The 23286-nt window shown below is 49.5% G+C and overlaps 1 protein-coding gene and 1 long non-coding RNA gene across 2 annotated transcripts in view; both read right to left on the bottom strand.

The window, feature by feature from the left end:
• The window catches only part of LOC142929688 (ubiquitin carboxyl-terminal hydrolase 36-like), an 80973-nt gene extending 66257 nt beyond the window's left edge, over positions 1–14716 (bottom strand). The window contains exons 1-9 of the mRNA XM_076071392.1: positions 14704–14716; positions 14165–14362; positions 13916–14026; positions 13478–13580; positions 12785–12852; positions 11557–11627; positions 11320–11393; positions 11092–11200; positions 10541–10684 (exon numbers count right to left, since the gene is read on the bottom strand). Coding sequence (XP_075927507.1) covers positions 10541–10684; positions 11092–11200; positions 11320–11393; positions 11557–11627; positions 12785–12852; positions 13478–13580; positions 13916–14026; positions 14165–14362; positions 14704–14716 — 891 coding nt within the window. The remainder of the gene's footprint in view (positions 1–10540; positions 10685–11091; positions 11201–11319; positions 11394–11556; positions 11628–12784; positions 12853–13477; positions 13581–13915; positions 14027–14164; positions 14363–14703) is intronic.
• Positions 14717–16778: 2062 nt separating this feature from the next.
• On the bottom strand, positions 16779–18073 carry LOC142929658 (uncharacterized). The gene is made up of 3 exons (XR_012945849.1): positions 18051–18073; positions 17555–17638; positions 16779–16873 (listed from the first exon to the last, which is right to left on the bottom strand). It is a non-coding gene; the product is annotated as an uncharacterized LOC142929658 (long non-coding RNA).
• Positions 18074–23286: the final 5213 nt, after the last annotated feature.

Below are 23286 nucleotides of genomic sequence, written 5' to 3'. Positions count from 1 at the left end.
AGCCTCATGGCTGCCCGTTAACTCCCCCAGTGACAGCCTCATGGCTGCCCGTTAACTCCCCTCAGTGACAGCCTCATGGCTGCCCATTAACTCCACCCAGTGACAGCGTCATGGCTGCCCGTTAACTCCACCCAGTGACAGCCTCATGGCTGCCCATTAACTCCCATCAGTGACAGCCTCATGGCTGCCCATTAACTCCACCCAGTGACAGCCTCATGCCTGCCCATTAACTCCACCCAGTGACAACCTCATGGCTGCCCGTTAACTCCACCCAGTGACAGCATCATGGCTGCCCATCAACTCCCCTAAGTGACAGCCTCATGGCTGCCCGTTAAGGCCACCCAGTGACAGCCTCATGGCTGCCCGTTAACTCCCCCAGTGACAGCCTCATGGCTGCCCGTTAACTCCCCTCAGTGACAGCCTCATGAGTGCCCATTAACTCCACCCAGTGACAGCCTCATGGCTGCCCGTTAACTCCACCCAGTGACAGCCTCATGGCTGCCCATTAACTCCCCTCAGTGACAGCCTCATGGCTGCCCATTAACTCCACCCAGTGACAGCCTCATAGCTGCCCATTATCTCCCCTCAGTGACAGCCTCATGGCTGCCCATTAACTCCCCCTAGTGACAGCCTCATGGCTGCCCGTTAACTCCACCCAGTGACAGCCTCATGGCTGCCCATTAACTCCCCTAAGTGACAGCCTCATGGCTGCCCGTTAACTCCCCCCAGTGACAGCGTCATGGCTGCCCATTAACTCCACCCAGTGACAGCCTCATGGCTGCCCATTAACTCCACCCAGTGGCAGCCTCATGGCTGCCCGTTAACTCCCCCAGTGACAGCCTCATGGCTGCCCGTTAACTCCCCTCAGTGACAGCCTCATGGCTGCCCATTAACTCCACCCAGGGACAGCCTCATGGCTGCCCATTAACTCCCCTCAGTGACAGACTCATAGCTGCCCATTAACAACACCCAGTGACAGCCTCATGGCTGCCCGTTAACTCCACCCAGTGACAGCCTCATGGCTGCCAATTAACTCCCCTAAGTGACAGCCTCATGGCTGCCCGTTAACGCCACCCAGTGACAGCCTCATGGCTGCCCATTAACTCAACCCAGTGACAGCCTCATGGCTGCCCATTAACTCCCCTAAGTGACAGCCTCATGGCTGCCCGTTAACTCCACCCAGTGACAGCCTCATGGCTGGCCATTAACTCCCCTCAGTGACAGCCTCATGGCTGCCCATTAACTCCACCCGGTGACAGCCTCATGGCTGCCCATTAACTCCCCTAAGTGACAGCCTCATGGCTGCCCGTTAACTCCACCCAGTGACAGCCTCATGGCTGCCCATTAACTCCATCCAGTGACAGCCTCATGGCTGCCCATTTACTCCAACCAGTAACAGCCTCATGGCTGCCCATTAACTCCCATAAGTGACAGCCTCATGGCTGCCCGTTTACGCCACCCAGTGACAGCCTCATGGCTGCTGATTAACTCCACCCAGTGACAGCCTCATGGCTGCCCGTTAACCCCATCCAGTGACAGCCTCATGGCTGCCCATTAACTCCACCCAGTGACAGCCTCATGGCTGCCTATTAACTCCCCCCAGTGACAGCCTCATGGCTGCCCGTTAACTCCATCCAGTGACAGCCTCATGGCTGCCCATTAACTCCACCCAGTGACAGCATCATGGCTACCCATTAACTCCCCCCAGTGACAGCCTCATGGCTGCCCGTTAACCCCATCCAGTGACAGCCTCATGGCTGCCCATTAACTCCACCCAGTGACAGCCTCATGGCTGCCTGTTAACTCCCCCCAGTGACAGCCTCATGGCTGCCCGTTAACTCCATCCAGTGACAGCCTCATGGCTGCCCATTAACTCCACCCAGTGACAGCATCATGGCTACCCATTAACTCCCCCCAGTGACAGCCTCATGGCTGCCCGTTAACTCCCCTCAGTGACAGCCTCATAGCTGCCCATTAACTCCCCTCAGTGACAGCCTCATGGCTGCCCATTAACTCCACCCAGTGACAGCCTCATGGCTGCCCATTAACTCCCCTCAGTCACAGACTCATAGCTGCCCATTAACTCCCCTCAGTGACAGCCTCATGGCTGCCCGTTAACTCCACCCAGTGACAGCCTCATGGCTGCCCGTTAACTCCCCCCAGTGACAGCGTCATGGCTGCCCATTAACTCCACCCAGTGACAGCCTCATGGCTGCCCATTAACTCCACCCAGTGGCAGCCTCATGGCTGCCCGTTAACTCCCCCAGTGACAGCCTCATGGCTGCCCGTTAACTCCCCTCAGTGACAGCCTCATGGCTGCCCATTAACTCCACCCAGGGACAGCCTCATGGCTGCCCATTAACTCCCCTCAGTGACAGACTCATAGCTGCCCATTAACTCCACCTAGTGACAGCCTCATGGCTGCCCGTTAACTCCACCCAGTGACAGCCTCATGGCTGCCAATTAACTCCCCTAAGTGACAGCCTCATGGCTGCCCGTTAACGCCACCCAGTGACAGCCTCATGGCTGCCCATTAACTCAACCCAGTGACAGCCTCATGGCTGCCCATTAACTCCCCTAAGTGACAGCCTCATGGCTGCCCGTTAACTCCACCCAGTGACAGCCTCATGGCTGCCCATTAACTCCCCTCAGTGACAGCCTCATGGCTGCCCATTAACTCCACCCGGTGACAGCCTCATGGCTGCCCATTAACTCCCCTAAGGGACAGCCTCATGGCTGCCCGTTAACTCCACCCAGTGACAGCCTCATGGCTGCCCATTAACTCCATCCAGTGACAGCCTCATGGCTGCCCATTTACTCCAACCAGTAACAGCCTCATGGCTGCCCATTAACTCCCATAAGTGACAGCCTCATGGCTGCCCGTTAACGCCACCCAGTGACAGCCTCATGGCTGCCCATTAACTCCACCCAGTGAAAGCCTCATGGCTGCCCGTTAACGCCACCCAGTGACAGCCTCATGGCTGCCCATTAACTCTACCCAGTGACAGCCTCATGGCTGCCTGTTAACTCCCCCCAGTGACAGCCTCATGGCTGCCCGTTAACTCCATCCAGTGACAGCCTCATGGCTGCCCATTAACTCCACCCAGTGACAGCATCATGGCTACCCATTAACTCCCCCCAGTGACAGCCTCATGGCTGCCCGTTAACTCCCTTCAGTGACAGCCTCATAGCTGCCCATTAACTCCCCTCAGTGAGAGCCTCATGGCTGCCCATTAACTCCACCCAGTGACAGCCTCATGGCTGCCCATTAACTCCCCTCAGTGACAGACTCATAGCTGCCCATTAACTCCCCTCAGTGACAGCCTCATGGCTGCCCGTTAACTCCACCCAGTGACAGCCTCATGGATGCCCGTTAACTCCCCCCAGTGACAGCGTCATGGCTGCCCATTAACTCCACCCAGTGACAGCCTCATGGCTGCCCATTAACTCCACCCAGTGGCAGCCTCATGGCTGCCCGTTAACTCCCCAGTGACAGCCTCATGGCTGCCCGTTAACTCCCCTCAGTGACAGCCTCATGGCTGCCCATTAACTCCACCCAGTGACAGCGTCATGGCTGCCCGTTAACTCCACCCAGTGACAGCCTCATGGCTGCCCATTAACTCCCATCAGTGACAGCCTCATGGCTGCCCATTAACTCCACCCAGTGACAGCCTCATGCCTGCCCATTAACTCCACCCAGTGACAGCCTCATGGCTGCCCATTAACTCCCCCTAGTGACAACCTCATGGCTGCCCGTTAACTCCACCCAGTGACAGCCTCATGGCTGCCCGTTAACTCCATCCAGTGACAGCCTCATGGCTGCCCATTAACTCCACCCAGTGACAGCATCATGGCTACCCATTAACTCTCCCCAGTGACAGCCTCATGGCTGCCCGTTAACTCCCTTCAGTGACAGCCTCATAGCTGCCCATTAACTCCCCTCAGTGAGAGCCTCATGGCTGCCCATTAACTCCACCCAGTGACAGCCTCATGGCTGCCCATTAACTCCCCTCAGTGACAGACTCATAACTGCCCATTAACTCCCCTCAGTGACAGCCTCATGGCTGCCCGTTAACTCCACCCAGTGACAGCCTCATGGCTGCCCGTTAACTCCCCCCAGTGACAGCGTCATGGCTGCCCATTAACTCCACCCAGTGACAGCCTCATGGCTGCCCATTAACTCCACCCAGTGGCAGCCTCATGGCTGCCCGTTAACTCCCCAGTGACAGCCTCATGGCTGCCCGTTAACTCCCCTCAGTGACAGCCTCATGGCTGCCCATTAACTCCACCCAGTGACAGCGTCATGGCTGCCCGTTAACTCCACCCAGTGACAGCCTCATGGCTGCCCATTAACTCCCATCAGTGACAGCCTCATGGCTGCCCATTAACTCCACCCAGTGACAGCCTCATGCCTGCCCATTAACTCCACCCAGTGACAGCCTCATGGCTGTCCGTTAACTCCACCCAGTGACAGCATCATGGCTGCCCATCAACTCCCCTAAGTGACAGCCTCATGGCTGCCCGTTAAGGCCACCCAGTGACAGCCTCATGGCTGCCCGTTAACTCCCCCAGTGACAGCCTCATGGCTGCCCGTTAACTCCCCTCAGTGACAGCCTCATGGCTGCCCATTAACTCCACCCAGTGACAGCCTCATGGCTGCCCGTTAACTCCACCCAGTGACAGCCTCATGGCTGCCCATTAACTCCCCTCAGTGACAGCCTCATGGCTGCCCATTAACTCCACCCAGTGACAGCCTCATAGCTGCCCATTATCTCCCCTCAGTGACAGCCTCATGGCTGCCCATTAACTCCCCCTAGTGACAACCTCATGGCTGCCCGTTAACTCCACCCATTGACAGCCTCATGGCTGCCCATTAACTCCCCTAAGTGACAGCCTCATGGCTGCCCGTTAACTCCCCCCAGTGACAGCGTCATGGCTGCCCATTAACTCCACCCAGTGACAGCCTCATGGCTGCCCATTAACTCCACCCAGTAGCAGCCTCATGGCTGCCCGTTAACTCCCCCAGTGACAGCCTCATGGCTGCCCGTTAACTCCCCTCAGTGACAGCCTCATGGCTGCCCATTAACTCCACCCAGGGACAGCCTCATGGCTGCCCATTAACTCCCCTCAGTGACAGACTCATAGCTGCCCATTAACTCCACCCAGTGACAGCCTCATGGCTGCCCGTTAACTCCACCCAGTGACAGCCTCATGGCTGCCAATTAACTCCCCTAAGTGACAGCCTCATGGCTGCCCGTTAACGCCACCCAGTGACAGCCTCATGGCTGCCCATTAACTCAACCCAGTGACAGCCTCATGGCTGCCCATTAACTCCCCTAAGTGACAGCCTCATGGCTGCCCGTTAACTCCCCAGTGACAGCCTCATGGCTGCCCGTTAACACCCTCAGTGACAGCCTCATGGCTGCCCATTAACTCCACCCAGTGACAGCGTCATGGCTGCCCGTTAACTCCACCCAGTGACAGCCTCATGCCTGCCCATTAACTCCACCCAGTGACAGCCTCATGGCTGTCCGTTAACTCCACCCAGTGACAGCATCATGGCTGCCCATCAACTCCCCTAAGTGACAGCCTCATGGCTGCCCGTTAAGGCCACCCAGTGACAGCCTCATGGCTGCCCGTTAACTCCCCCAGTGACAGCCTCATGGCTGCCCGTTAACTCCCCTCAGTGACAGCCTCATGGCTGCCCATTAACTCCACCCAGTGACAGCCTCATGGCTGCCCGTTAACTCCACCCAGTGACAGCCTCATGGCTGCCCATTAACTCCCCTCAGTGACAGCCTCATGGCTGCCCATTAACTCCACCCAGTGACAGCCTCATAGCTGCCCATTATCTCCCCTCAGTGACAGCCTCATGGCTGCCCATTAACTCCCCCTAGTGACAACCTCATGGCTGCCCGTTAACTCCACCCAGTGACAGCCTCATGGCTGCCCATTAACTCCCCTAAGTGACAGCCTCATGGCTGCCCGTTAACTCCCCCCAGTGACAGCGTCATGGCTGCCCATTAACTCCACCCAGTGACAGCCTCATGGCTGCCCATTAACTCCACCCAGTGGCAGCCTCATGGCTGCCCGTTAACTCCCCCAGTGACAGCCTCATGGCTGCCCGTTAACTCCCCTCAGTGACAGCCTCATGGCTGCCCATTAACTCCACCCAGGGACAGCCTCATGGCTGCCCATTAACTCCCCTCAGTGACAGACTCATAGCTGCCCATTAACTCCACCCAGTGACAGCCTCATGGCTGCCCGTTAACTCCACCCAGTGACAGCCTCATGGCTGCCAATTAACTCCCCTAAGTGACAGCCTCATGGCTGCCCGTTAACGCCACCCAGTGACAGCCTCATGGCTGCCCATTAACTCAACCCAGTGACAGCCTCATGGCTGCCCATTAACTCCCCAGTGACAGCCTCATGGCTGCCCGTTAACTCCCCTCAGTGACAGCCTCATGGCTGCCCATTAACTCCACCCAGTGACAGCGTCATGGCTGCCCGTTAACTCCACCCAGTGACAGCCTCATGGCTGCCCATTAACTCCCATCAGTGACAGCCTCATGGCTGCCCATTAACTCCACCCAGTGACAGCCTCATGCCTGCCCATTAACTCCACCCAGTGACAGCCTCATGGCTGTCCGTTAACTCCACCCAGTGACAGCATCATGGCTGCCCATCAACTCCCCTAAGTGACAGCCTCATGGCTGCCCGTTAAGGCCACCCAGTGACAGCCTCATGGCTGCCCGTTAACTCCCCCAGTGACAGCCTCATGGCTGCCCGTTAACTCCCCTCAGTGACAGCCTCATGGCTGCCCATTAACTCCACCCAGTGACAGCCTCATGGCTGCCCGTTAACTCCACCCAGTGACAGCCTCATGGCTGCCCATTAACTCCCCTCAGTGACAGCCTCATGGCTGCCCATTAACTCCACCCAGTGACAGCCTCATAGCTGCCCATTATCTCCCCTCAGTGACAGCCTCATGGCTGCCCATTAACTCCCCCTAGTGACAACCTCATGGCTGCCCGTTAACTCCACCCAGTGACAGCCTCATGGCTGCCCATTAACTCCCCTAAGTGACAGCCTCATGGCTGCCCGTTAACTCCCCCCAGTGACAGCGTCATGGCTGCCCATTAACTCCACCCAGTGACAGCCTCATGGCTGCCCATTAACTCCACCCAGTAGCAGCCTCATGGCTGCCCGTTAACTCCCCCAGTGACAGCCTCATGGCTGCCCGTTAACTCCCCTCAGTGACAGCCTCATGGCTGCCCATTAACTCCACCCAGGGACAGCCTCATGGCTGCCCATTAACTCCCCTCAGTGACAGACTCATAGCTGCCCATTAACTCCACCCAGTGACAGCCTCATGGCTGCCCGTTAACTCCACCCAGTGACAGCCTCATGGCTGCCAATTAACTCCCCTAAGTGACAGCCTCATGGCTGCCCGTTAACGCCACCCAGTGACAGCCTCATGGCTGCCCATTAACTCAACCCAGTGACAGCCTCATGGCTGCCCATTAACTCCCCTAAGTGACAGCCTCATGGCTGCCCGTTAACTCCCCAGTGACAGCCTCATGGCTGCCCGTTAACACCCTCAGTGACAGCCTCATGGCTGCCCATTAACTCCACCCAGTGACAGCGTCATGGCTGCCCGTTAACTCCACCCAGTGACAGCCTCATGCCTGCCCATTAACTCCACCCAGTGACAGCCTCATGGCTGTCCGTTAACTCCACCCAGTGACAGCATCATGGCTGCCCATCAACTCCCCTAAGTGACAGCCTCATGGCTGCCCGTTAAGGCCACCCAGTGACAGCCTCATGGCTGCCCGTTAACTCCCCCAGTGACAGCCTCATGGCTGCCCGTTAACTCCCCTCAGTGACAGCCTCATGGCTGCCCATTAACTCCACCCAGTGACAGCCTCATGGCTGCCCGTTAACTCCACCCAGTGACAGCCTCATGGCTGCCCATTAACTCCCCTCAGTGACAGCCTCATGGCTGCCCATTAACTCCACCCAGTGACAGCCTCATAGCTGCCCATTATCTCCCCTCAGTGACAGCCTCATGGCTGCCCATTAACTCCCCCTAGTGACAACCTCATGGCTGCCCGTTAACTCCACCCAGTGACAGCCTCATGGCTGCCCATTAACTCCCCTAAGTGACAGCCTCATGGCTGCCCGTTAACTCCCCCCAGTGACAGCGTCATGGCTGCCCATTAACTCCACCCAGTGACAGCCTCATGGCTGCCCATTAACTCCACCCAGTGGCAGCCTCATGGCTGCCCGTTAACTCCCCCAGTGACAGCCTCATGGCTGCCCGTTAACTCCCCTCAGTGACAGCCTCATGGCTGCCCATTAACTCCACCCAGGGACAGCCTCATGGCTGCCCATTAACTCCCCTCAGTGACAGACTCATAGCTGCCCATTAACTCCACCCAGTGACAGCCTCATGGCTGCCCGTTAACTCCACCCAGTGACAGCCTCATGGCTGCCAATTAACTCCCCTAAGTGACAGCCTCATGGCTGCCCGTTAACGCCACCCAGTGACAGCCTCATGGCTGCCCATTAACTCAACCCAGTGACAGCCTCATGGCTGCCCATTAACTCCCCTAAGTGACAGCCTCATGGCTGCCCGTTAACTCCACCCAGTGACAGCCTCATGGCTGCCCATTAACTCCCCTCAGTGACAGCCTCATGGCTCCCCATTAACTCCACCCGGTGACAGCCTCATGGCTGCCCATTAACTCCCCTAAGTGACAGCCTCATGGCTGCCCGTTAACTCCACCCAGTGACAGCCTCATGGCTGCCCATTAACTCCATCCAGTGACAGCCTCATGGCTGCCCATTTACTCCAACCAGTAACAGCCTCATGGCTGCCCATTAACTCCCATAAGTGACAGCCTCATGGCTGCCCGTTAACGCCACCCAGTGACAGCCTCATGGCTGCCCATTAACTCCACCCAGTGACAGCCTCATGGCTGCCCGTTAACCCCATCCAGTGACAGCCTCATGGCTGCCCATTAACTCCACCCAGTGACAGCCTCATGGCTGCCTGTTAACTCCCCCCAGTGACAGCCTCATGGCTGCCCGTTAACTCCATCCAGTGACAGCCTCATGGCTGCCCATTAACTCCACCCAGTGACAGCATCATGGCTACCCATTAACTCCCCCCAGTGACAGCCTCATGGCTGCCCGTTAACTCCCCTCAGTGACAGCCTCATAGCTGCCCATTAACTCCCCTCAGTGACAGCCTCATGGCTGCCCATTAACTCCACCCAGTGACAGCCTCATGGCTGCCCATTAACTCCCCTCAGTGACAGACTCATAGCTGCCCATTAACTCCCCTCAGTGACAGCCTCATGGCTGCCCGTTAACTCCACCCAGTGACAGCCTCATGGCTGCCCGTTAACTCCCCCCAGTGACAGCGTCATGGCTGCCCATTAACTCCACCCAGTGACAGCCTCATGGCTGCCCATTAACTCCACCCAGTGGCAGCCTCATGGCTGCCCTTTAACTCCCCCAGTGACAGCCTCATGGCTGCCCGTTAACTCCCCTCAGTGACAGCCTCATGGCTGCCCATTAACTCCACCCAGTGACAGCGTCATGGCTGCCCGTTAACTCCACCCAGTGACAGCCTCATGGCTGCCCATTAACTCCCATCAGTGACAGCCTCATGGCTGCCCATTAACTCCACCCAGTGACAGCCTCATGCCTGCCCATTAACTCCACCCAGTGACAGCCTCATGGCTGCCCGTTAACTCCACCCAGTGACAGCCTCATGGCTGCCCATCAACTCCCCTAAGTGACAGCCTCATGGCTGCCCGTTAAGGCCACCCAGTGACAGCCTCATGGCTGCCCGTTAACTCCCCCAGTGACAGCATCATGGCTGCCCGTTAACTCCCCTCAGTGACAGCCTCATGGCTGCCCATTAACTTCCCCCAGTGACAGCCTCATGGCTGCCCGTTAACTCCACCCAGTGACAGCCTCATGGCTGCCCGTTAACTCCACCCAGTGACAGCCTCATGGCTGCCCATTAACTCCCCTAAGTGACAGCCTCATGGCTGCCCGTTAACTCCACCCAGTGACAGCCTCATGGCTGCCCGTTAACTCCACCCAGTGACAGCCTCATGGCTGCCCATTAACTCCCCTCAGTGACAGCCTCATGGCTGCCCATTTACTCCACCCAGTGACAGCCTCATGGCTGCCCATTAACTCTCCTAAGCGTAGCGGTTAGCACATTGCACTACGAACCCGGCAACCAGAGGTCAATTCCCGCTTACGACGTAACACCAGTGACGATTATCTCAACTGGTCGTGGGCCTCGTTCCCTCGGTCCACTCAGCCTCAAATAAACACATGGTGCAATATGTAAAAATTACCACTCAGGGGACAAAGGCGGCCGGGCGTAGTGCTGGCCACCCACCCCCGCGTGTGTCATTCTGGCTTTGACAGGTGCTCATGAACAGCACTTGCCCCAACAGTCGGGTAAGGCTATATGGGGGATATTTGTTTTTTTGTTTATCATGCAGAACATCACCTTGTTGTACGAGTAGTAGTGGCCGCTATTGGTGGTGGTCCCGTGGTGCACAATCACCGAGTAGAGTGAATAAAGTTGCGACTCTTGCACAACCTGACTGGACATGAACGGCCGTATGTCGAGTTTTTCAGGGAAGAGGAACTCCTACAAGGGATGAGGGAGGAGACAGTGATGGGCCAAGCATTAAAAGAGAGGAAAATAGGGAGCTGGCTAAGCAGGGGCAGAAGAGGGGAGGAAATTAACGTATTGGCGGTACACTGGTGAACCGTATATATATAAAAAACTAAAATCACATTTTCACGATGATATATTTTCCAGCGATTCGCAACCCATTTCAGGAAATTTTGTGGGGCTGCGTCAAAATAATTTATCGTGATCTCAAAGCAGTCGGAAGATGAGTGTCGGTTCACATTTTGATGTTCTACTGTTTTATGAGGACCGGTGTGTCATGCTGCACCGGTGTACCGCCAATACGTCCAAATGACAAAAAACGTTGAATACAAAATATATCTGAATATCAGTTTGCATTCTGTGCAGGAAGTAAAATTCACCCTGTCGATTTTGTGCCCAAACTCATCGTATCGCTTAATGGTGACGATAAGCACATTGGGCACCACGTGCAGGCTCACTCTCTTTGTTGATTTCCCCACGCGTGAGCACCTGTTCGCCAGACAATAGCAACGTTAGTTTACGGACGAGGTGCGTGTTTGATCACACACTGTATAAATGGGGATATACACGAACGTTTCAAGGTGCACGATGGAAGATTGCATACTCACATTCCACATCTGTACTCTGCAAGATTCTCGGTCTTTGTGAATTCATAAAAAGCCTTCACCAGATCCAGGGATTTCTGTCAAAAGCCAAGAAAGCACAATCATGGAAAATTATTACTTTGAATAGAAATTCAGAAAATAATGAGCTAAGTGGCTCTCTGCAGTCAACTGGTTGTGGTACATAAATATAATGAATGACAAAAAAAATCGACATCAGGCTGCAGCCTTCCCAATTCTTACGTTGATATTAAGAGAGATGTCAAGGCAAGAGTCCAACGTGTCTGAGATGCTGAAGCACTGCGTGCACTCAACTGTGAAAACACATATGAAAACATACAATATTACTGCTGCACATTGCATAATCATAATCAAAAGTATTCACACGTTAACTGCCTAATATGAAAATGTTCAAATACCACCAACCCAGATGCGACTATAATTGTTATTTTAAAACATATTTGGTGAAAGCTGCAATGGCTACTAAATACATTTATTGTTGATACTGTGTTGGCAGTGGTGCCCTAACATAAATCACAGGTACTCAACACATTCGTCAATAGCACTGCCTTACAAGGAAAAATATGCAATTGGTGACATTTTCAGGAGTGATCTTTATTCATAGCACAGAAGCCAGAAACATAGGGTGGGCTACGAGTTGGATACTGCACTGTACACCACGTGGCCTGATGAGAAATTACATTTGGCGTACAGAAACCTTTGATAAACTCTTGCGTAATAAGCATGTGAAATCTATTTCCGTATTCGGCATCTTTTCTCACTTGTGTAGTCAATGATGATCGGGATGGTCTGCTAATAATACAACTTTCTATTAACGATGAAATACCGGCAACTACAAAACACCGCTCACTGCCACGCGCACGATGGCTCCGCCCTCTGTCCAAAATAGCTCTGCCCCTTTTTACCCTGAGGACCTCGTCTAAATTGTCACATGAATGATGACATAAACTAATTTGTATTCAATGTTAAAGTTTAAAATGTTGCTGGCAGATTGCATGTTGGGTAGCCTCGTCGCAGCGTGGTCAAAGAAATGAGTATTAGCACAATCCAGTTAATGATGTTCGTATATTGTATTATATTTGTATTATTTTATTGTTTCCCTTCTACGTGGTGACTTCACCGAAAGAACCAAGAATATGAATCCCTGCAGTCACGAAAGCTTTAAATCAAAAGATGTTCGTATAGTTGATGCAACCCCTTTTAACCTAGAGAACTCCACAGGAATGGGAGTAGAGTGAATGATATAACTTGTAAACAATGAAAGAGAAACGGGAAAGGGAATGCATATTTTGTGCATGTGTGCTTATGTCCTTGTGTACGTGTTTTTTTTTACATCTACAGAGAATATAAGGTTGCATTCGAGAGCTTGCATAGCCCAGTATGGATTGTGAAATTGGGTGAAATCACTACTTAAAGGGTGGATGTTTCGAAAAGGAGCACAGGTACCTACCTCTCGATTTCAGGTACCCCCTGAAGATCTGGTGGATCAATGTTGGGGTCTCCATGTCAATATTCAGCCTGGAAAAACACGCAATGAAACACACAGACAGCAACTCCAGAGGCAATGTCTTTACGAGATGAACACTCGGGAGAGTTACATGTTTTTCCCTCCTAGTATTAACTCGCTGAAGTGGCAATGTCTTAACTACCTCGCCAGCTATACAGGTCATGGGTTTGATCCCAATGCTGACGCCTGTAAATTTGCAGTTTGCATTCTCTCCCTGTGGTTGCGTGTATTTTTTTTTATACGAGCCCACCCATTTTTCACTCCATATTTAGAAACATGCATTTAGTGTTTGTTAAATAATAATTAAAATAAAGTGAATACAAATATGAATAATAAAATATACAATTAAAAAACACAAAAAATCCCACTAATGTAGACTGGTTCTTAATCGGAGTGAGCGTACTGGCAGTCTATAATGTAGACTGTAGCCTAGTTCTTAACCTCGGTGAGCGTACTGGCTGTCTATAATATAGACTGTAGCCTGGTTTTTAAGCTTGGTGAGCGTATTGGCAGTCTATAATGTAGACTGTAGCCTGGTTATCCTGAGAACAAATATTTTTTTCTGAACAATCCAGGCATCCATGTGCTGGTATTGTGCAACTATTTATGGAGTTTGCTGGGGCATGCAGTACTTACTGGCTTTGGTTGAAGAGGCAGGATTGGTGCAGCGTATCTATCACGTAACTCAGAAAGACATGCGCATCTTCCTGCCTGCCAAAACACAGGTCCTCGCCGATGTCTGTGTGGAAATGGACAGAGGTCACAGATGATGTGGTCACACAGTTGTGGCACAGTATATAGCTTATGAAGTCCCTCATCAACTAAATCGGAAGATTTGTGGGTTAATCACAGAACTGGGTGTGGCTGGCAGTGTTTAGAACGAGCATCAAGAGAGTAATGCAGGACCGGAAGGAACATCCGATGCATTGGAGTTGTAAAATCAGTGCTGACCAAAACGAGTAATTTTCTGTTCGATATTGTATACAAAAACTGATTCAAACTGCCCTTTCAGGAGATCTTGAGATGACTGATGTTTCAACGTCAAAGACACTTGGGAATTGTGCTGGAACTTACTTTTGAAATTGAGAACTATGTCGATGGGATCGATGGCCATGCCCCGATTCATGAAGGTGTTGAAGACGTGTTTCTCCAACAGACACATCATGCAAAACTCAGTCTGTTTGCCTGTGAAGAGGGGCAGGGGTGACACACAGTGAAAATACAAACCAATCGCACAAATTGCCCAGCCGCGCACAGCCAGGTAATCTACACAACACTCGATTGTAGCTCGTCTCGAATGCAAAATATCTTGGGAGAACTCACAGGTCCATGAGTGATCGCTGTAAAGCAAAAAGTTTGCCAGCGGCGCCGTGTACGTGAGGCCCTGCAGGCTGGCATTCACGAAACACGTATTCCCGAGGTTGTTGAGCCCAGCACCCTCATGTAGATCCTCCTGCCACTTGAGAACTAAGTTGTCTGTCGCAGGTGTTGTGAATTCTAAAGATGGAATGCTGTCCTCATCTGCACACATGACATGATGGAAACACATCATTAACGTTCACAGCACTTTTATTATAACTCACAGCACTACTGAAGGGAATGGTTTACAAATTGGGTGTCTTAGCCTGTACCCGTGCTGGCATTTTTTTTGTGGTGCTGTTAGGTAGACACAATCCTCTTCACCAGCTGGCGAGATGCAAATGTATTAAATGTTTTTGAAGTGTTCAGCACTAGTAATCAGAATTGCCTGAAGAGCATCTTCAGCCTGTAAGTTTTACATCGACAGCTATGGCTAGACAACCACAGCAGCGTGACGAGATATCAAAGTGTACGTATGTGTGCACGTTGAACTTCTTTCACACCGTGTGTCGCCATCCATACTAATCAGAGGGACAGGGTCACGCCAGCAAACACTTACCTCCGGCATTAGGTTTGTGCAGCCCAGTCGTGCTGGACTCGGTCACGAAAGACACGGCGGATGGAACGGTGCTGTGTTGGATCTCCAGCCCCTTGTCATCTGCTGCTGACACCGCCGGGGGTGATGTGGATGCCTCATCCTTGACGACGATGCTGGAGATGGTGTCCCCTTCTGCCCGTTGAATACTCTTGGCCTCCTCCTACGGCAGCAGTAAAAGCAGCCTTAAGTCACGGACACGCATCGCCACTACACTGCAGCATTGCTCAAACTGCTAAGTGCGGATTCTTATTTCAAACAACATGGCAAGCCAATCTAATAATGGAGACTCTGCTTTTAGATACCAGGATCTATCTTTGTTTCCAAAGAAGTTGGACAAAAACATACTCTGTCTAAATTCTCCTTAGTGATATTCTGAAGACGTTACGTTAAAAAGATGCATGTGATATCACTTGAGCGCAAATACAGACCCATATGGACACACATTCCCATATGGGTATACATCCCTTCATACGCCCTCCCCATTCTTGCAGTGCGTGAAATTGGAAATCATGCATATTTTAAATACTCAAATGGCTTAATGTGCTATTCATGCAACGGTTAGCAATCTGGTGTTATCGTACGGAATTTGGTGCCACAATTTCCCGGCATGTCAGTAGAAATACATCCTTCCCACCTTTATTCACCCAGCAGTATAAATAGGGACACCACAGGTAGTCGATGGACAAGCCATGTGTGTTGTGGGGTCAGGTGTGGGTGCTCCCACATTTTCCAAGATGTTTGGTGGGTGTAGAAGGTGAGTTTCCTCTCGTGCAAACCCAACCGCGAGCAATCGTATGATCAAACAATTTCAAGGCTGCACCTTTACGTGTGGACTGGTCTTCTTTGCAAGTTTTGCAACGTAAACATAATTTTTTACCTGAATTTTATCAATACTGATCTATACTACAGGTTTTCTTTTTAGATCGTGTAAATATATAAATGTTTCGTTAAACCGGCCACAATCCGACACAGCCAATTTGTAAGGTTTACCACTTAAACAGATCGTGCCAATTCGTTACGAGTACAGCACACCGGTGTGTTGGAGAGCCAAGCCACAACATTTACAATCCGAGTACGACGTTTCGCCAGTAATCTAACCCAAAAGAAAGGACAAAACGGTATTATGGATGATTTTGGTCACGAAAGCATACGTGATAATTGAATTTTGCCTAATCACCTACTGTGATTTATCCTCCCTCTTTGCTGCTCCTACAGCCTCCCTTACCTTAGTCAGATGATCTGCATTGCTTTCATCAGATGATGTCTCCTCATCGTCCTTCCCCGCACCTCCGAGCAGCACGTTTGCCTAGGTACGGTGCGAAAGAAGTTCAACATGCATCACGACTTTAAACTGGTGTTGCAGCTTTCAAAAGACTCGAAAGAGGGCTGCCTTTTTTATCCTCACTTTCTGACTCAAACTGTTGTTGAAGCTTTCAACAACGTGAGCCTGCTTTATGTCGGCTTTAGCGTCACACTCTGTGGGAAGATTATATGACTTGGCTCAACGTAGTTTTTTTGGTAGTTAGTACGATTCTAGATTTAAAGCTTTCGTGACTGCTAGGATCCATACTCTTTGGTTCTATTGGGTAAAGTCACGTAGGTGAAAATAAAATAACAAAAATTCACGACGTTTCGGCCACAACACAAGCGGCCTTCACCTGATGAACACAAGCGGCCTTCACCTGATGAAGGCCGCTTGTGTTGTGGCCGAAACGTCGTGATTTTTTGTTATTTTATTTTCACCTACGTGACTTTACCCAATAGAACCAAAGAGTATAGTTAGTACGAGTTTATAATTAATGTAGTGCTTCAGGCTTACCCTGTCCATATATAGGTAAACCAAATCAACGTCTGAACTGATATTTTTCGTTCTCCAAATAACAAAGAAATTGTTATTGAATGTTTCTAGTTATTAGCAGACTCTGTTAGATGTACCCAGTCACCCGCTGTGATTTATCCTCCCTCTTTGCTGCTCCTACAGCCTCCCTTACCTTAGTCAGATGATCTGCATTGCTTTCTTCAGATGATGATGTCTCCTCACCGTCCTTCCCCGCACCTCCGAGCAACACGTTTGCCTAGGTACGGTGCAAAAGAAGTTCAACATGCATCACGACTTTAAACTGGTGTTGCAGCTTTCAAAAGACTCGAAAGGGGGCTGCCGTTTTTTTCCTCACTTTCTGACTCAAACTGTTGTTGAAGCTTTCAACAACGTGAGCCTGAAATTTAGATTTAAAGCTATCGTGACTGCAGTAACGATAAACTGCCAAATCGTTGCGCGTGGCGCTAACGGGGTTTTAAATAAATAAATAAAATTGCCCGTTTTTAAATAAATTCATGCAAACCAACACACCTGAAGACGACCGTTTGTGTTATGGTCGAAACGTCGTGATAATTTTTATTGCTTTATATATTTTATTATTTTGTTGTTTCCCTTCAACGTGACTTTACCGAAAGAACTAAGACCGTGAGCCTGCTTTATGTCGGCTTTAGCGTCATACTCTGTGGGAAGATTATCACTTGGCTCAGCGTAGTTTTTAGGTAGTTAGTACGACTTTTAAATTAATGTAGTGCTTCAGGCGTACCCTGTCCATATATATAGGTAAACCAAATGAACCTCTGAATTGATATTTTTCGTTCTCCAAATAACAAAGAAATTGTTATTGAATGTTTCTAGTTATTAGCAGACTCTGTTAGATGTACCCAGTCACCCGCTGTGATTTATCCTCCCTCTTTGCTGCTCCTACAGCCTCCCTTACCTTAGTCAGATGATCTGCATTGCTTTCATCAGATGATGATGTCTCCTCACCGTCCTTCCCCGCATCTCCGATCAGCACGTTTGCCTAGGTACGGTGCGAAAGATGTTCAACATGCATCACGACTTTAAACTGGTGTTGCAGCTTTCAAAAGACTCGAAAGAGGACTGCATCTTTTTTAATCTGATTCAACGAATCTGACTTCTGTCCATCAGATGATGATGATGTCTCCTCACTTTCAGTCTCAAACTGTTGTTGAGGCTTTCAACAACGTGAGCCTGCTTTATGTCGGCTTTAGCGTCACACTCTGTTGTAGTGCTTCAGGCGTACCCTGTCCATATATAGGTAAACCAAATGAACCTCTTAACTGTAATGTTTCGTTCTCCAAATAAAAACTAATTATTGAATGTTTCTAGTTATTAGCACAGACTCTGTTAGATGTGCCCAGTCACCCGCTGTGAGTCATCTCCCTCTCTGCAGCAGATCTTACTGCCCTTACCTTAGTCAGATCATTTTCCTTGTGTCCATCGATTGATGCCTCCTGACTCGTTGACGTTAAACTGGTGTTGCAGCTCTGAAAAACGCTCTCACTGGAACGGCTGCTCACCAGACTCGAAAGAGGGCTGCCCTTGCGAACCGTAGCAGGACTGCCCAGCGAGGTCCCAGCATAGGTGTCCTCATCATCAGAACTGCTTCGGCAACAGCAGCATAGCTTTTTGAAAAACTTTCCGAATAATTTCTTTACACCTTTCTTCATGGTGGCCATGCCACCAATGTGCCAGAGCACCGAAACTTTCCAAAATTTTTTATCACGAGAACGCCAGAGGGCAAGTGAAGACACCTCTGCTTCCCAAGAAATCCGAAGAGCCTGTAGGATGTGACGTCACACGCCGGACTGCAGTGACGTTACAATACGACACCTTATGAGGAGTGTCACTTGACGTCACGCGCCGGACTGCAGTGACGTTTCAATAAGACACCTTATGACAAGTGTCACATGATGTCACACAACTGCATTTTTAATCTTAGTTCTTTCGGTAAAGTCACGTAGAAGGGAAACAATAAAATAATAAAAACATAAAACAATAAAATTCTCACGACGTTTCCACTGCAACACAAGCAATCATCATCAGGTGTGAAAACCACAACAAGAAAATTTGATGATGATTGCTTGTGTTGCAGTGGAAACGTCGTGAGAATTTTATTGTTTTATATATATTTATTATTTTATTGTTTCCCTTCTACGTGACTTTACCGAAAGAACCAAGAATATTAATCCCTGCAGCCACGAAAGCTTTAAATCAAAATTTTACTGCATTTTCTTGTTGTGCTTTTCACACCTAATGTTGATTACTTGTGTTGCAGTCGAAGCGTCGTGAGAATTTTATTGCTATATATTTTTATTATTTTATTGTTTCCCTTCTACGTGACTTTACCGAAAGAACCAAGAATATGAATCCCTGCATAGTCACGAAAGCTTTCAATCAAAATTTAACTGCATTTGTTGCTCAAATAGCTTTCCTTGGTGCTAATTAACAGAGCTATTGCTTGCCTGCATTAGAAGCGTAACATCACACACAGCCCACTGTATGCGTTAGGTTTCACTTAGCATTAAACACCAGAATCCACTCTAGCAAGAATTCCATCCTGGCATGGAGGACACCTTGCGTTACATTACAGGTTTCCCAAAATTCCACTTTTATTAATTTACTCCCAATTCAAATTGTTCTGCACTTGTGACATGCTAAGCAACTAACGCTGTCTGATTGGCAACACACCTGCTCAAGCTCTGGGATAACAGGTGTGTGTTGGGCATCAGTGCTTGTCAACTTTGCTCTAATTAGTGTATTTTCTAATATTCAATAACGTATTTAATTACTCATTGAGGTTTAATGAGCTCACCTGTCTCGATTTTTGTCCAATTGTTGCAGATACGAGTCACAACACTTGATTCATGTGCAGTGATATCAATGTGAATTAAAGTGCTCTGTTACCAATAAAGTACAATTTTGACTGGAGAAGATCAATGGGTGGGGTTTGTACCGTCTCAGATTCTCAATCACGAATGTTAATCAAATCTACATATATGAGGGCTTAGCCTGCTTCACGTCGGCTTCAGTCGCACAATGTAATTTTTTCAAGTATTCAGCACGGGGTTTAAATTAATGCAGCGCTTCAGGTTGACCCTGCTGAAATGTAGCTGTTGTATATGTGGGTGTGTGAAAATTGATGACAAATAATTAAAATTAAATGAAATTCGAAATTGGCATAATTACTCAAAAATTATGTTAATTCGTGTAATTATGCGTATAACTATGCTAATTAGAGAGGTGATCGTATTAATTTATACGAGTGGGTGTGGTTGTGTTAATGATAGCCTTTATGATAATCAGGTCCCCGCCTCGTTGACGAGGTGGGGTTATCAATCAGGATAACGCAATCAATCGTGTGCAGTTACCCTAGTGTCAATTCGGCCTCGTTGTCTAACTTCGTATTATTGATCAGCATAATACAATGATTCTCGCTTTAACACTCCCCGAGTGTTCATATTTTAGGTCCCATGTTCACATCGTTCGCTTTAGTTTAATGAGTGTGGATTGGTGTGTTTATAGTTTAGGTTCCCGAGTTCATATCTCGTCGCAGGATACAGATCTTATGCAAAAACTTCAGAAAAGAATCACACGACCACTTCTGTATTAATCAATTTATTTTCTAATTAAACCTTAACTATAATATGTATGTGACTCAAAATCTCGGAACTTCAACACGGTATCCACATGGTATCAAGACAGTATCATCAACGACTGTACGATTTCACTTTGATAACACATGGACCCCGCATAAAGCGATTGCTGTTAGTGAGAGAGAGAGTCAGAACATGCAAATGCTATGCTACACAAAAGCTTATACATTATAATATGAACGATCATTATGCTTGAAATGGTCAGCACATTATCACAGGCGATTGATTAACATGCAACGATATTCATATAAAAAGACAATCAAACAGTTATTATTTCCAAAGGCATAAATGTAACAACAGATCCACCGGACAGAATATAAGATTACCGAAATGGCTTAGTGTGAGGGTATGCGGCGGAACGTGTTATCTCACGGGAGATTAATTAATTAATTCGTGAATAAGATTGTATGATCAGAAAATCGGTTTAGCACGATTCCTCCCCGGGAGCGTAGCTCCGTGGCGAAGGTGCCAAGGCTAATTCGTATTGATGGATCGGTTGGTAACTTATGCGATTAGAAGTACAGTCCAAAACAAAATATTGAAGAGGGAAATTATGAATATACTTATAAATGACGGACTGTTATCACACGAACGATGCTTCCACAGCCAGATGGTTCACGGACTTGAGTGTTCGCTTCTGGTTAAGGACCTGTGTATGTTTGAGTGATATGAATTGTTTTGAATAGTCAGTGTTTGGAATTAATTCTTTGCGTTGCCATACGCTGAAGTTGGCATCGCTTGTAGGAGAAGTAGCCTCGCTCCCTTTAGAGCGGTGAGGTGTGTAGGAGTGCATCATACGAATCGCCGCCCTCCTCCACGCAGCAGCCAGCCTCTGTCCACGGGGGAGAGTTGCTTGATCGCTCTCAGTTCCGCTCAGTGGACACCTCTCTCCACTGTTGGATGAGCTGCGCGATCACGCTCGTGCTGGTTTGCTGAAGCAGTTTCTCTCCGCTGTTGGATGAGCTGCATCGGCACGCTCCCTCTCTCTGGGTGGAGAACTCGAACGTGCTCGTTGCTGGTTTGCTGAAAGCAGGTTTTTCTCCACTGCTGGATGACTCAAGTCGCACGTGCTCTTGCTCTGGTTTGCAGAAGCTCTTGCTTGGTGCGTCGGTCGCTCTGCAGCTGGACTCAATGTAGAATCAGCAATACTCTGTCTTTCAGCTCTTGGAAATCACACTAGGTGACGCCTCACTACCCTGCGAGTCTTGCCAACGTCAGTGGGTAGCGACGGGGCCACTTTGGCTTCTGCTCGCCGCCCCCTGCTCTGCAGCTCGCCGGCTGGCGACCTGTTGCTCTCGTTCCCGATTGGAACTGCTCCTGAGCCGACCCACTGGTCGAACTCCCCGCGTTCCGACCTCCTCCGAGTCGAACTCCCCGAGTTCCGACCCCCCTGGTCGAACTCTTCCGAGTTGCTCCTCCGAGTCGAACTGTCTCCCGAGAGTCGACCCCCCCCCCGGTCGAACTCTGGTGAGTTGCTCCTCCGAGTCGAACTGTCTCCCGAGAGTCGACCCACTGGTCGAACTCTGGTGAGCCGACCCCCCCCCGGGTCGAACTGAGGTTTCAATGCTCAGGATTCTCTTTTTATGCCCAAAAATCCCTTCACTCGGATCCTGCCCACAAGGCGGGGTTTCTTTCGATTTTTGCTGTGTCAGGATTTGTCCGTATGTATCTGTGTCCGTGTGTGTGTCTGTACGTGTGTCAGTGTGTGTCCTTGTGCATCACCCACGGTATATTCCGTTGTCATACTCCTACCATAAAACCCACAAGTAAAACAATCAAATGTTATAAATTGTCTCGAAGGCGCCTCTCTGTCTGGGTGCACAACCTGGAGGGAGGGGCGATATTCCCTCCGACTTTCACCGACGCACAAAGAAATGGTTAAAAAGTTTTAAGTTAACATTTCATTTCATCTGAGTTCCATAGTTATGATTCTGTATTAATCCAAGGTCTGAGTCAGCTTCTCGTTGTGGTGTTTGACTCGTGTTTCCCCAAGCGTATACACACTCCTACCCCGCGCTGCAGGGATACAAAGACGGCCGGGATTTCCCTTTCTCTCCGACCCTGGGTTTAACATCGCCCTTTGCTTATGTTGCAGTTTTGCTGTGCGCTTGCATTTCTTTTCCTCTCTACTCTTACTTTAACCCTGCTTATTATTTGCGTATGGGTGGAGGCTAGAGCATTTATGTTGACTTAGGAAAACCTGATTGTTATAGGCTTCGGGTCAAGTCGTATAGAAATTATTAAAATATGTAAATACATTTCATATTAAATTAATAGACGGGTGATGGTTACATTGACGTAGCTTGTGGCAGGGTTCAATTGAAGTGGGTGTGAAGATCAATAACTTTAGCCTACCCTGTCGTTAAATTCCGACTTTAAGTTACTTTAATAGTAATGCAGAACCAATTAGCTTTTTTGACTTAACTAGATCTAGGCTAACGCAACCTCCCAGTGACCCTGGCTTTGTGTTTACGTCAGCCCCTTTGCAATCCGCTGCGCTCTGCTCTCTATCTGCTCCCTCTGACCCTGGGAGGGCTCTGAACGTCAAAATCGTGTTAGTGGGTCAAGGTAAATATGACCTCCACATGCCATGCTGAGGCCTGGTTTGGTGTTTTTATTCATTATTAAAATTAAAAGAAACAATAGAAATATGTATCTATATGTATTGGAAAATTACGTGTTAATATTAAGATGGAAAGGGGGGCATATACAACATAGCTAACCCAATTCAATCTCCGATCAAAAATGTTTCGGGATTCAAAAACAAGATAAAAAAACAAAACTTGTTATTAGCACAGACTATTATATGCCCCATACTTCAGGAGTATAGCTTAATTACGACCGTCCATGCGTATTACATTACATTTTGGATTCACAAGCATTGACTTAAGTCCGTGCAAAAGAGGCCTGTCTTTTTTTGTGATTTAATTCACGAACTTTTAAATTACTTTCCGCAAGCAACAACAACAACAACGCCATGGCCCGGTGTTTG

The sequence above is a fragment of the Petromyzon marinus genome, chromosome 33 (genome assembly GCF_048934315.1).
Source record: "Petromyzon marinus isolate PM22_M1 ecotype Great Lakes invasive population chromosome 33, UKy_Petmar_22M1.pri1.0, whole genome shotgun sequence".
Taxonomy (NCBI): domain Eukaryota; kingdom Metazoa; phylum Chordata; class Hyperoartia; order Petromyzontiformes; family Petromyzontidae; genus Petromyzon; species Petromyzon marinus.
This window is presented reverse-complemented; position numbering and strand designations above follow the sequence as displayed.